Source organism: Physcomitrium patens, chromosome 26 (assembly GCF_059467195.1).
Source record: "Physcomitrium patens ecotype Gransden chromosome 26, ASM5946719v1, whole genome shotgun sequence".
Classification (NCBI taxonomy): Eukaryota; Viridiplantae; Streptophyta; class Bryopsida; order Funariales; family Funariaceae; genus Physcomitrium; species Physcomitrium patens.
In genome coordinates, this window is record NC_143435.1 from 8,589,844 (window position 1) to 8,604,731 (window position 14,888).

The following is a 14,888-nucleotide window of genomic DNA, read 5'->3' on the forward strand; positions in this document are numbered from 1 at the left end:
CAAATAAAAATTGAATAATGTAAAAAGTTACTATTGATGCAAAAATCATTGATTCTAAAAAATATAAACATTAAAATATTTTATAAATGATTTAAAATATTATTTACTTTTTAATAAAACTTTGTACTATTTAATTGAATATACATAGACTATCAAAAAAAAATTAAATCATCACATTATACAAGATATATTATTTATGTTAAATTTCAAAAAATCATTATGCAAATCAAATAATAAGTTTTTTTTTCATATGTTATTAAAAATTCTTTATATTTATATGCCATATAGAAAAAAAAAAAAAAAAAAAAAAAAAAAAAAAAAAAAAAAAAAACAAAAAACAAAAAAAACAAACAAAACAATGAAGAAAAATAGATATAATATAAAAATAAATTGAAATAGTTCATGTTAAATACAATTAGACTAAAGAGCCTAGAATCTACTGCATTTTTAATCTATTACATTAACTTGTGTTTAATAATATCTTATTATTGATTTTTTTATTAACATGTCACACATGTTTAATGTTGCTTCCATTTGTATAAATTTTCAAAATACTAAAATACTAATTTTGACAAACTATTTGAATTTTACATTGACTTATAGCCATTTATTTTACATTTAGTGTGAAACATATAATTATGGATTTGTTTTTTTGATGTTGTAATATAAATCCTTTACTACAAAAATGTCAAAAAATCATGTTAGATAATCACTTGTTTTTATCAATTCCGTTTGCATCTCAAACATATTTTATTTTAATAATATTACATCTAAGACAAAGATATAGACATAATAATTTCTAAAAATATCTCTTAAATGGTTTTAGAATTAATTATTTTCTAATGCATACACAAAGTTTATAATATTTTTTAACTCACACCACTTATTAATAATACAAGTTCAATTTTTATCCCTACCATTGCATGTAAAATATCTTATGTTTTTTTTGCACACAAAATTTGTAGATTTATTATTTCATTCAGAAAAAAAAAGGAAAAAAAAAAAAAAAAAAAAAATTCAAATTCAAATTCAAATAAACAATAAAAAAAATACTGATAAATTTGTAAAAAAATTGTGAAGAACTCTTTACAAAAATTTTCTTTTAAAAAAAGCAAAATTGTATTTGATAATTGTCATAGTGAACTTATAGAAGTCTTTTACAGATTTAACCTTAAGACAATGTTGTAACTTTGTAAGGTCACTTATCTTAAAATACTATTGTATTAAAATTTATTTATTTTAAATTTTAGTTTCCTAATGTTAACTTATATAAGGATTACTATATAAAATATTTGATATTATTACATATAAATAAAAACTGTTCCACTCTTTGTCTGTTTTCTATTTTAAACAAAACATCACAATGTGTTGATACCATGTTCTTGTTGATGGCTTGATGCTGTACACTTTTTTTCTTCAACTTGTACGTGAATCTCTTTTTATTTCTGTATAAATCCAATTAAATTTACTTATGTAATTTTTTTTATAATATCCAGGATATACACACTTAATTCTTTGTGCATCAAATTCATTCTTCCCACAATCTATTTTTTTTTGTATGTTTAGTGTGTTAAAAATTCCACATCTGTAATATGTGTGATTTATTTTTGTTTTTATTTTTGAAGTTTTGTTAGAGGTCTCCGAAGTAAGAGTATTTGTGAAATACCAATTGCATGTATACATAGAATTTGCCTTTGGTTTCTGTTTCAAATTCATGGTGAAGCTATTAAAAATGAATAATATTTTTTTGCCTACAATGGTGTATTTATTATTTAATTATACTTGTGTATCTAAATCTTAATTATAATTTTTAAATTATAGTTGAAAATTACTTTCTAAAAGTTTATTGCTCAACAAGTATCATAATGCACTATATCCAACAAATTAGTGGCATGTGTAATAAATTATATATTTACAAAAAAAATACATTGATGATTAATAATTATAAATTTAGATTGAATAATTATATATTTACAAAAAAGTTACATTTATGAGTAATAAAAAATCAATAGTTTCAATAAAAGTTTCAAATTTTATTTATAAAAGTAAGTGTGTTAAAGTTTCATATTTTTTTGTTTGTCAAATCATAGAATTTTAATACTATAAATATTAGAACAAGAATTTATATGAATTTAGAAATGTAAAAGTAAAATAATTATAATATGCAAAAAATATGTATAATAATTGGTTTTTTATTAAGTAAATTTTCAGAAACTAATTTTTTTTAAATGGTTTTTATCTATACATATATAATATCTTCACTAAATGTTTTGCTTTCAATACAAATAATTTAAAAATTAGTAATCAAAAATTTTAAATTAATATAATGTGGAATATTGTCTTGTCTTGTGAAAAATTAAGTATGTGCCAAACACCATTAAATACAAGAACATTAGTATTCATACTAAATGCACATTTATTTATTTTTGCATTTTAATCAATTTGTCTTGATTTCTAAACTATAAAAAATAAATTTATTTTAAATGTTTTTTAATGGAGTGTAAGAAAATTAAATTGAAATAATATCTTTTTTGAAAAATATTTATATTTATATCATTTATACTACTAAAGAAATTTAATAGATTTTTTAAAAATAAATCCATCTACAATATTATATTTTAAATCAATAAAATTAATTATTAAATAGAACTTTTGAATACTACAAAATAGTTTGATAATACACACAAGTGATACAAATTAGAAGATAACAATATCTACTTCTTTTATGACCCTTATTCTTTTTGCTCTCTTCCAGTGTTAGTATTAGAAGGATAATGTGTCGTTTGTAACACACCCTCTCTATCAATGCATGCATCCCGTGAACCCCATTTTTGTCTCAAAAAAAAAAAAAAAAAAAAAAAACTATCATCTCCGAGGAAAAGCCATCTCCAACAATCCATGAAAACGAGATACGATGCAGAGAATCGAGAGCTAGAGGCATTAAGAAAAACACGAGCTCACGGCGAAGGAGAAAGTGGGTTTCGAAAGAAGAACGCTCCATCGTTGAAGAATGTGTTTGATGTACAAGGAATTGCAAGGTGGTGATGAGATGGAGCCAACCAGTGCAGTCACTCACTCACTCATCCACTCACTGCATTGTTGGTAAGATTGAAGGAATTGCGGGGGAATTGTACAAGAATAGTGAGTGAGGACGAGGAGGAGGAGAAGGAGACGGAATACTACTACTACTGCTGTAACATTGTGGCAGAGCTGAGTCTGTGCCATAATATATATCTCTATTAAGGGTGTGTCCGCATCGATGCGGTGGCGGGGGTTAGATGTCACGTTGCAGTGTCCTGGCATGGCACAGTAACTCATCACAGTGCCGCAGTTTTTTTTTGAGCTATTTGACCCTCGAAGAAAAAACAATTTCCGGTATGCTATAAAGGGGTAAATCGCCCACCTCGCTCCAACTTGTAACATAGCTCTATGTAGCTTCTCGAAAACATAGAAAAATGAGAACAGGAAATAAAAAGATTTTTTTTTTGTAAAAGATAAGGGGGAGAAAAAACAGAAGAAAATAACGAAGAAAAAAACTCACACGCATACAGAAGAAATTTAAGGAAGGGAAGAAGAGTTAGGATGTAATTTGTAAATGACAGCCCACAAAGATATCAACTCGTCGCTGCGGTAATAGATTTGAAAAGGCAGAGCACAATGTTGTCTGTGTGAAATCTGCGTGGTAGGGGATGGAATCAAATGAGCCATGTGATGTGTGTGTACTTCTAGGGGTTCTGTGCAGTTCTCGAGAAATGGGATAGCTGTGTTTTGCGTTCAATTTCGGGCGGGCGAGGTCCCACCGCAAGTGTTGCAGTGTCCAAATAAAGGGGGGCTGTAGTGGACTTGGCAAATCCTAGGTTTACGTGATGAATTCGATCGTTTTGGTGTGGCAAGTTTGAGTGATAGGGTTAATTTGGTCGGGTGGGATTCGTTTTCGGAGGCGCGGTGTCTGGTGTTGGTGATTTACAAGGTGCTGCAACAATGTTGTAGAAGAGTCGGCTTCTCATATTTTCAAATGGCGACCCGCGACCCGTATGCCCTGAGACCTGACTGCACCGATTCGGCTCCGCCTCGCTTCCGTGTCAAGGTGCTTTGCTACGCGTGTGTGTGTATGTGTGTGTGAGTGTGTGTGTGCGTATGTGTGTGTTTTTTCCTGTACTTGTTAACATTTAGTATGTCCTTCCTTGAGAAAGTACGCAGTGAGCTGAAACTGGGTACTACGTGATGGAGGCAGGGGTCGGTTTGTTGAGAGGCTTCCCGATTCAGAGTAGGAAAGTAGCTACATTTTCTGAAGATCTTAGTCTGTGCTGCGAGATGTTGATAAGGTTGGTGACTAAGATCCTTCTAAATTTCTAGGCTTTTGTCTATCTAGTGTTTTCCTTTTTCACGCACATTCATGTCGCAGTTTTGGACGGAAATATGCCGTTGCTGCTGCCACTGTCCTGTTGTTGCTGCTACGTACCCACATTGCTCAGCAGTTGTTTGTAGAAGTTGGTTGATCTCGACGTAGCTTCGTCAAGTTGTCTACATTCGCAACATACACTTGTGTGGAGATCTAGCCTCTCATAGTTTGTGGTCCTTGCATGTTCTGTACTACGTTAAGTGATCAATACTCGCTTCGTTTTTTGAACTTTTTTTGTTTTTTTTCTTCTTCTTCCTCCCATTGTGAAGGAAAGTGTAGGATCGGCTTAAGATTAGCTTCCCTCTCTCTCTCTCTCTCTCAACGCACCGAATTCTCGTTAGAAGGTTATTAATAGCAGTCAAAATCCCGTAAATATATGGTTTGGCGTGCTGCATTTGAGGCAGGCCGGGAAAACGCTAAGCCCCACGGCTTGGTACCGAGCGTTCAACGAGGATGGCCAGCTGAAATTGGACAAAGTTCTCAAACGCATACGAAGAGGGGTGAGCATGTTTTCATAACCACTTGAAATGTAGTGCAGAACTTTAAAAGGCGAATAGTGCACTTTATGCCATTCAATTAACTGGACTTTGAAGGGTATTAGAAAATTTGAAGAGCACGAAAATTTCTAAATACCTTCAAATTTCTAAATTTCTAGACATGGTATTGCTACTTTTACTGAATTTAAGTAGTCCACCTGTCTATTTTCTGCAAAGGGATGGTGATTTTTGTATAAGACTTAATTTTCTGTGTAATGTGTCCCCAGGGCGTTGATCCAGCAATTAGGGCAGAAGTATGGGAGTTTCTGTTAGGTTGCTTTCCTCCCAGCACCACAGCACAAGAACGAGATGCCACTCGAACATCTCGCAGGTAATTTAATATGTTTTAATTTTCCTGAAAGTAAACACTTCATAGTTGATTTTCGCAAGGCAGGTCTTCTTAACGGAATTTGACAAGAGTAGGGATCGTTTTATTTTGGCGGTCGAATTCTTCCTTCTTCATCTCATATGTTCTAAAATAAATTCATCTGTTTTGTGCAGAGAGCATTATGCAAAGCTCAAATCAGAATGCCAGGCAATGGATGATTTGATTGGCAGTGGTCAGTATGCAACTGCACCACGCATAAATGAAGATGGTAGTCCAGTGGAGGAATACAATGGTGGAGAAATTTCTGGCGCAGAGGAAAACAGCCCCCGCCGAAACGGTATTCTGTAACCTTCTAAGGGGTAACACTTTTGCATATGCTGTTCCGATATACAGCACTGTCTTTTATGTGGTTTTTATTTAATTCACAACAGAGGATATGGAGTATTAAATGAGGCTGAATCTGCAGGACACACCAACGGAGCACATCAAGGGACTTCAAAAGCCCCTTTCGAAAAGCCGGATGCGAAGACGATACAGTGGAAACTGAACCTTCATCAGATTGGTTTGTAAATCTGCGTCACTATTGAGTTAAACAATCTGTACTGGGTTCCAGCAGGAAAAGTTGACTAAATCATCTTCTTTTGAGTTTATTGTGTGTTATTTATTTATTTATTTATTTATTAATTTTATTTCTTGTACACTGCATGCCGTGGAATTTAACTACTTTGTGTGTGATTTTTGTGTGATTTGTGGGTTGGGTTCCTTGCCTTCGTTTGAACTGGACATTTGTTTAAGCTACAGCACTTGCACATTTTTCCAGGATTGGATGTGGTGCGTACAGATAGGATGCTGCAATACTATGAATCTCAAGAGCACATGTCAAAGCTTTGGGACATTTTAGCTGTATATTGTTGGTTGGATCCTGCTATCGGTTACTGTCAAGGTGAGATTCAATTAGTACATGGAGCCCACAAACGGCACATTCACTTTTTAATCTTTGATCCATCATTACAAACTGGTCTCATATGTGTTTAAGTGAACTTTGCAGTTTTTCTCAAATGTCGTACTTATCAAAATGACCCTCTCTCTGCTAATATGTCCCAGGCATGAGCGATTTCTGTTCGCCGCTAGTTTTGATGTTTCCAAATGAGGCTGATGCGTTCTGGTGTTTTGAGCGCATTATGAACCGTGTGGTAAACCACTATCCGGAAGCTTTTCAAAAACAGACTTCTTCAATTAATAAGGATAATGGGTGCTAGCAGCCTGCTTGGGCTTCCTTTACGTATTCTGCATTTTGATCAGTGATAGGCATCATAGCCTATAGTCCAACTGATGTAGTTTTGTGTGCAAAGCGCGACAACTTCACTTGTACAGATAAAGAAGTTGGCGTCCAGAAGCAACTTGGCGTGTTGGCGATTTTGTTGAAAGTTTTAGATCCCAAGCTTCATCAGCATATAGGTACAGCAATCTTCTCCTATGTTGGTTCAGTACACTTTTTAATAGAATATTTTGGTAATGCCACTACAGCGTCGTCGAAGAAATATCTCAAGAATGTTTTTGGTAAAAGGTTTTTTCACTGTAAGACGTAGTGATATCTAGATTATCCAGTTGTGCTATCTAGTAAGAGTTTTTGTCTTTCAAACCGCATATATTGTATCAAATTAAAACACAATGGCAGTAAAAAGATAGTTTGGGCTGACTAGGGTTTTTGGAACTTCATTTCGTGTGTAGATTCTATTGGAGGAGGAAATTACATATTTGCTTTTCGTATGATCATGGTTCTTTTTCGACGAGAATTCACTTTTGTCGATACTCTTTACTTATGGGAGGTAGGTACACTGCCTGACGCCAACAGCATCTGATATGTTTCAAATGATAAGGTCAAACCTAAAAGAAAAGATCAGTAGGATAAGTTATTAATGCTGTCACCCCAAAATAGGAGTATATCTTGGGCTTTACGCCTATTAGTGTCATAAAAAGTTCCTATTTTGCTAGTTTGTGCAGAATTACTCTCTTAGACTGTCTTGGTTAGACTTGCCTTTCATATTTCGTATGCATCGTTTGATTGTTCATGTGCTTGGCAGATGATGTGGGCGTTGGAATATACTCCACTATCTCCACATGAAGCGAGCACGAGTAGAGGCTGGAATTTAAGGGTCAAATACAAAGGTAGAGGGAAGTATGACGCGCAAAATGAAAAATATGGAGCATCTAGAATGCCTGGGGGAAACGCGCCCTTATCCCTGTTCTGTGCTGTTGCAATATTTGAAATGCAACGTCACCGACTACTGAAAGAGACTCAAGGATTAGACGAAGTGTTAAAGGTCAGTTATACAAGCTTGGCATAAAATGGTAGCGAATCCGATTTAATGCTTAAATCGTGTTACCCGTGTTGAGCCGATTCCTTTGTTACGAATTTTGACTGCTTTCATTATGAAACATCCATGTTGCTTCTTTCATGTGAACGTCTAAATATAAGCTGCATGCTTCTCTTTTCTGTTTTTGCAGCTGCTGAATGACATAACTGGGAAGGTCGACCCTAAGGAAGCTTGCAAAGCAGCTATGAAGCTTCACAGGAAATACCTACGCAGGGTCAGTGTCCCCCCCCCCCCCCCCCCCCCAACCTTTTCTTACTTTGTAACAAAGGTTGATAAGAGTACATGCGCACCTTTATCTATGCTTCATTTTGTGTGATGAGAACGAAATCTTGCTTTTCAGGTATACAAGTACTTTTGGGATTTTGTTTTTGGTGCAGGGCATGAAGCTCTTGTCATTGATTACTCTTTTATTCAATTCATTGTGCATTATTCAGTCTCCAGTCATCTTCAATCATCAGTTTCATCTTCCTTTCTGAAACTCGATCTGTGAATGTGATAAAGATTCGATCTGGGTATTGAGGAAGGCTTAATGTGCTGGCAGGTGAGAAGACAAGCAAAATGATCAAACATTATGTTCTTCGTGTTGTATTTCTTCTATTTCCCCTTTTGAACCATGTTTCATCGTCAGTAAATAAGTCGTGTGAGTTGGTATAGACTACTGATAAACCATTCATCCAAGAGATCAATTGGCACACATTGGGCGACGGTGCTAAACGCTTCTATCACCAGCTATTTCATTCGACTTGACTTGTGAAGTAGTTCAAGGTGGTAACGCAAGCTGAAAATCCACCCTTTAGACACGTAAGAACGATGGATAGAAGCTTTGAGAATGTGCATTATGGCTGGGCTGTAGCAGAAAGAGAGCGTAGTAGGGTATAAGTGTGAGTACACAGTTCACAAGTAGGAAAGCACGGAGATTGCACCAATTTGATAGAAATGTTTTTTCTGAGAAAGTTTTGCAGTTCGCAGTCTATTTGTTACTCTGGATACAAGAACACACAATAGAACTTTCTATGTTTTATCGTTGATATTATATTCTCTGAGGGTTGAGTATCGAGTTGCAGGTTCCGATTCGTGCAGGTAATGTCATGTTCTCAGAGGGTGTCAGTTACATGAATCTCCGCAACCTCTGCAATCTATTCAATTTTTGGTATTCGGCATCTTCCTCAGCTCTACGAATCTGACATCCTCCCTCGAAACACCAATTTAGAACATGTACACGTGGTTGTGCAAACGTTCTTATTTCAGAGTAAAGAATATCACGAAAATATATCAGCCTTTCTCGAAAATGTATTTCCAGCACCATGTGTGAATGAAACCTTTAGAACAATGGTTAGAATATGATTCTACATGAAGATTTGAACCGTTGCTTTCGAGACTAATAATTTTCGTCCTCGGTTATCAACTTACAGCACATTTGCCGGACACTTAGTGAATCGTTGATCTTTGCCCGATCACTGTTGCGATAAATAGATCCGACAAGTTTCAGATTTTATGAAATGAGTAACGGATTGTTACACAGTAGCGAACACTTCAGGGTAAGGAACGGCCTTTGAGTACAGGTGCGACAAGAATTACTAGTTGAGATTTGGTGTTACACAGTGGTCCGAGAATGCCACCAGTCTCCTCATTGCTTTGGGCAGTCGAATCCTGGACTGCTCTTGCCAGGTCATACTGCTTCTTCTGGTCTCGGCTACCTCCTTCGATTCTCTGCAATTCCCTCCACACGTAACTCACTCACCATTCTAGATAACAGCACCGAATTCAGAACCACGAGTAAAGTACTCACATTATCTGTGAAGTCTCCCAAACAAAATTCAAACAGAATGCAGAATGCAAGAAAGCTGACAGTTTAAGCCATTCTGACTGGTCCCACTTGATTATTTTGAGATGACAAGTTCCACACAAACATAGAAATGTACGATGCAGGTGCCACCGAGAATGTTCTGCAAACGTTCTCGAAACAATCACAACACATATTTGCAACAATTTGTCACGTATTTCTAATGAATACCCACTTGGTAGACATGGTCCCTGTTTCCGAAGCTGTCGCAGTCATTCTGCACAACCACAAGGAAAACATCACAGCCGAGAAGTCTATAAAATAGTTGGTGCATTCCAACATCACATCCCACTGAATCTCAGAACTGCACAGCAAAGACCAACCCAACTCACAAACTACCATTGCACCTGCGCTCCATCAGTCGATCGCTTGGACGGATCCCTGTCCTTGCCGAACCCAGACATGACGACGGGATTCGATGACCGAAACGAGGACAATCTGTGCTTCAACTCGCGCTGCGACAGACGCGCAATTGAGGAAAAAATGCGTGAATGAATCTCTCGCAGCAAGGCAGCGACAGTGTTTGAGCAACGACATTACTTTCAAGGACATTCAAATCTGGGTTTCCGAACGACCGGACGAATCCTGACGTCCCTTCGTAACGTCCGTCCACATCGAAGGTGGTTATCGTCCACATGAACAACTCCAGCAAATAAACATCTTCCTCAGGAACGATACGTTTTAAATTGAACGATAAATGTCGAGTTCGTGGCCCCTCCGTCGTTCCCAATGGAGTTCCCTGTTCCCAGGGAGTTTCTTCAAATTCTGAGAGCTTGATAAAAGCCCGGCGATTGCCGTAGCTGCGGCGCTTTTCGTTGGATTCAGCTCTTCCTGGTCGCGACTTGTCGATGCTCGCAGTGCTTTTTTATTTATTTTTTTATTTTTGATGACTTGCGGTTTTTTCTGGGACTGGTGTTCCGGTACGTTTTGGAATTGACATCCGCGGGACTTTTTGGTTCATGGAGCTGTGGAAAAACTCGCGGGGAGCTTCGTGTTACAGGAGTTTTTGTATCGAGGAGCTGCCTGTTGGAACGCAGGATGTTGTAGGGAGATTTGGCTGAGGTTTCCTTGTTGTGTGCGTGAATGAGGTCGCCTGAGCGGTTGTTGTAATGTTTCGATTTCTGGTCTGGCGCATTTTCGTTAACGTTAGGCTTGGATGAGGTTGCGACTTGCTTAATGTAGTGGACTTAGGTTAAGTTGAGGCTTGGGATTGTTTCCAAATATCTTGCGATGGCGTCTCAGAGGGCGCCGAGCACGTCGATGCTGGCAGCTGCGTGGTGTGATAGATTGAATCAATTTTGCACGCAACTTCAGAAAAATTGTTCCTCCCTGCACAGCATTGTCCAACGAAAGCCGGAATCGCAATCAAGAGGTTAGAGGTTTTTGCTATTTTATTGAATAGACGATTGTGGATGCGAAGATGTGATCAGGTCTAAATCAGCTGGTGATCGATTTTACGGTCAGGACAGTTGTGATCAAGTAAAGAAAAGATAGAAATTGATGTTGATCCTCAATTTCAAGAGTAGGCATTGACACGAATTTTCGCCAATTCTACCAGACATTGCTAGGTGTTGTTGTAGTGTAATCAGTTCATTTTCTCTGCTTGATTTGATTTGATTTTGTTCATTACACTTTTCTCTACGAATTTTTCTCATCACCACAAGCAACAATCTCTCTCTCTCTCTCTCTCTCTCTCCCCCTCTCTCTCTCGGTTGAAAAGTGATGTGAATTGTGTAGTTTGTGGTAACTCATGCAACAGTGCGTATGTTCTGGTTGTGGTTGTCAATATACTAGACCACAACTTCGATATTTTTCTGGAAGATCTGAATGAGGATATAACTTCTGCCCTAGCGGAGCTTCAGCATTTAGAGGAGAGAACAACTGACACTTTATCATTTGAGGAACTCCTAGTGCACTGCGATGCCTTGTACAAGTCGAATGAGGACGGCATTGCCAAACTCGAACTCCAACTACAGCAGTATGGTTACACACCAGGTGTGTTGTTCATTATAATTTTATTTCCTCGGGAATGCAGAGAGAGCCGTGTGCCATCAACTTGTAGAGCGTACCCATATTTTAAGTCAGCATGTAATATTCGGTTGTGAGTTGGAACAACTAGCAGCTGAAAGTTGATATGATGATATACTCTAGAACAACAAATGACATGCTTGAGAAAGGATTCGTGGACAGATAATATTGACTTCCGCTGGGTTTAAACACGATGTGTTGCTATTATGCAGTTGAAGTGCCCAAACAAACTCATATTGAAGTTCTACATGGTCATTCGCACCAGGAAATCGAAACGAAGTCTCATATTTTAGATGAGGCGATTTCACCACCTAGATCTGGGGTTACTCCACCCTCAGTCAATGAGAATGAGACATCTATAACGACACCAGTGGCGCTCTCATATTCAGCCAAGAATACTAAAAGAGACGTTGAATACAGCCCTTTGTATCCTGACCAAAAAAAATTCAACTTCTTGTGGATCAGATGTACTTATTGACTTGACGTATACTGCTTATCTTTTTGAATTGTGTTCCTAAACGGAGAGCAGATTTGGTGATTTAGGAGACCTTGAAAATCTGGAAAGCCTTGGTATTTCTGCCACGAGTCTCACAGCACTGGCTAGTCAAGGTTACCAACGAATCCTACCGACTTTTATGTAGCTTGTACTATATTGCATTTGTTTTCAAAGTTAGGGTGGGAATGTTAGTTTGGTAAACAGGTTAACTTCTTGTGGTCGATTGTAGGTCTTTACAGCTACTTTTAAGACTCAAGAATAAGACAGGAACAAATGAACACAGAGATATAACTATGTTGAGTCTATCTGAAATGTTTCCTGCCTGGTCACATTCTTGTTTGTGCTGGATCAAGTGTTCTTTCTCTAGTAGAGTTTGGATAGAAGCTCTTGACGTTGTATTTCGATGAGTTGCAGATGAACCTGTTAGCTCCGTTCATCCACTTCAACACAAGCTTACTTTCGTGGAGTCGCCGAAAAAAGATGTGATGATAAGCATGAGGTAATCTAGTTTCGAACTTACTACTTAGATACGTTGAACTTAACTATAACAAAGATTGATATCACAACTTCAGTTTATAAGCTCAATCATAAACTGTCACAATTCAAGTATGTTCTAGGACGGTCCTATATTTGAAAAATTATTTTGTAGATGAATCGTGGTTTATATCTGTGAACTGCCGATGTTTCTTGACGATTCTATCGTGCCGTGTGACAGTAATCATGGAGTCAGAGAATTAGGTGTTTGTGTTGAGAGAGTAAAGTATCTGATGCGGCTATAAAACCATTACAGGGATTCTGAAATTGAGGATAATTTGAAGACAAAGTTCGGCAGTCATAGACCTTCCGAAGCAGATATAAAGCATATACCACTTCCGAGCACATCAGATTCAATGTTTGATTCAACGTATGGACATGATTCCATACCAGTTGTTTTCAATAAACCTGTTAATGGGTGTGGCATTGGATCTACGAATTCTACAACAACCACAACTTTTTCTACAAGAGGTTGCACCACAACTCCTTATCTAGAAATGCTTTCTGATTTTGTGACTAAAAACTTTTTTCGATGTAGACACCAAACCATTCTAAGTCCCTCTTTTAAAATCTTTTAAAGTCGTCTCTAGTTCACATCTCAATTGAATCTGATTCGTATGTCGTTGAAAATTAGGGTACTAGTGCATCGTCATCGGTTAAATATCCGAATACCTTGAATATTTTACAAAATACTCTTCTTTCAATTGTATTGATTCTTGATTCGTAGATCTCTTGATTTCTTGTGATTATCGTAGGTTCTTACTTGTTAACTCTTAATTTTATAAAATGTTGCAGATGAAACTGTTCAAAGCGTAGAAACCAATAATGTTCCCTCTCTTACTGAAATAAGCAGTGTACAATACGACAATCTTCCCATATGGCTAAGGTCTCAGGTCTCTTTGCAGGTGTTACTTTAATTCTTCCTTCCTATCTTTATTGTATTCTTAGCAATATTATCTGAGTACGAATTTATTTTGACCCTGCAAGCAAAGTTGGTTTATGGTTACCTTTGGAGCATGAGTCAAGTTTTATGGCGTATTGGGGTATTTCTTTAACATTCACAATGGTTTCTGATTCTGCTATTGCTTTCCAGGAGCTCAATGGTGCAGTCGCTAAAATCAATGATCTAGTAAGTCAGCGTACCATTGGAGGGCAACATGCCACACAGTTTTTTCTTGATCAAAAAGATGTTCAAGCTCTTGGACTAGGTTCTCATCTTCATCTATACTTTTTTGTTTTTATTTTTTATGTTGTGCTACTATTTCTGAGACTATACCAGTTCGCAATCAAAAAATCTTTACACAGTGAGGGGTATTCGGTGAATATACAATCTCGCAGTACTATTCACTCCTTGTGTAGTAGAAGTCGATGGGCACCAAAACCTCACTTTTGTAGCTGTAGTGTCCTTTGTGAAAAATGACAGTACGTGAAACTTATGTTTCATTTCAACTTATGATGTTTGATGTTTTGTTGCAGGATCAAAAGCGAGAGCAGGCATTATGTTACTTACGAAAGCGGATAAGATTGTCACCCAAAATATTAATGGTGTGACCACTTACCGAATATGTGTTTGAGGACTTGTACGGTCCTAGGCACCAGGGTATATCATCCTCAGTTAAGTCTATAGGAGTGTGTTCTTCATCGTGTTATGAAGACTTCCTACACTGTCAAAGTAATAAGCTTGGGAAGTCTTTCAGTTCTGCAGTATTTGCTAAGGAATAAATGTGGCTTCATCCCCATAAAGATTATTTCCTCCGCGCCCGTTGCACGTGTTCGGCAGTGTTTACTTTAGGTATGAGGCTGGGGATTACGCTGTTACCTATTAGCGAGAAAATCGTTGATGACACCTCCCGTTCCTTGTTTTGTCTCATAATGCTTTGTTTCATCAGTGAATTAGGCAATTTATAGTACGCCTCTTTGGCAGTGTATGCAGCACAATAAATGAAGCATTGTGTATAGCACTTGCACAAAATTCTGCTTGGAACAAGTTTGAAGCAGAAGCTTGTGCTCTAGCTTTATCTCGCCTTTCAGCGTCTGCAATGTTATCAGACAACCGAGTACGGATGAAAGCATACCAAGATATACCGTCAAAGCTGTATTAAATGTGGATGGTTACGGCCACCTTTGATATGGGTTGGGAACCCTTTACTTGCTATCGGTTCTAAACCACACGTACTATGAACTAGCAATTCAAATGCAACATAAATAATTATAAAACCTTAAAAGATGTGGAAGTGTAGAGCCTTTTGACAAGAATGTCCTGTGGAAGTGTAGAGCCTCCAAAAAGTGAATTCAAGAGTTGGGCAATTTCTTCATTAGTGAGAAGAAAATACCAGCTCTTGA

At 37.1% G+C, this 14,888-nt stretch overlaps 3 protein-coding genes across 3 annotated transcripts; 2 read left to right on the plus strand and 1 right to left on the minus strand.

Moving 5' to 3' along the window:
* The first annotated feature begins 3,586 nt into the window (after positions 1-3,586).
* Positions 3,587-8,672, plus strand: LOC112278160 (rab GTPase-activating protein 22). Its single transcript, XM_024511325.2, has 12 exons — positions 3,587-4,087; positions 4,807-4,902; positions 5,166-5,269; positions 5,440-5,603; positions 5,733-5,828; positions 6,087-6,209; positions 6,371-6,459; positions 6,619-6,724; positions 6,998-7,095; positions 7,351-7,590; positions 7,775-7,858; positions 8,186-8,672. Exons 1-12 carry the CDS (start codon positions 4,016-4,018, stop codon positions 8,204-8,206), a joined length of 1,293 nt encoding a protein of 430 aa, XP_024367093.1. The 5' UTR covers positions 3,587-4,015; the 3' UTR covers positions 8,207-8,672.
* LOC112278161 (uncharacterized) lies at positions 8,546-10,019 on the minus strand. Its single transcript, XM_024511327.3, has 4 exons — positions 9,835-10,019; positions 9,663-9,704; positions 9,223-9,354; positions 8,546-8,824 (listed from the first exon to the last, which is right to left on the minus strand). The coding sequence occupies exons 1-4, from the start codon at positions 9,889-9,891 to the stop codon at positions 8,753-8,755; spliced, it is 303 nt and encodes a 100-aa protein (XP_024367095.1). The 5' UTR covers positions 9,892-10,019; the 3' UTR covers positions 8,546-8,752.
* A 268-nt stretch (positions 10,020-10,287) lies between these two features.
* Positions 10,288-14,300, plus strand: LOC112278027 (uncharacterized). Its single transcript, XM_024511015.3, has 9 exons — positions 10,288-10,859; positions 11,282-11,482; positions 11,728-11,941; positions 12,045-12,124; positions 12,426-12,510; positions 12,802-13,016; positions 13,341-13,450; positions 13,639-13,753; positions 14,022-14,300. Exons 1-9 carry the CDS (start codon positions 10,718-10,720, stop codon positions 14,117-14,119), a joined length of 1,260 nt encoding a protein of 419 aa, XP_024366783.1. The 5' UTR covers positions 10,288-10,717; the 3' UTR covers positions 14,120-14,300.
* Positions 14,301-14,888: the final 588 nt, after the last annotated feature.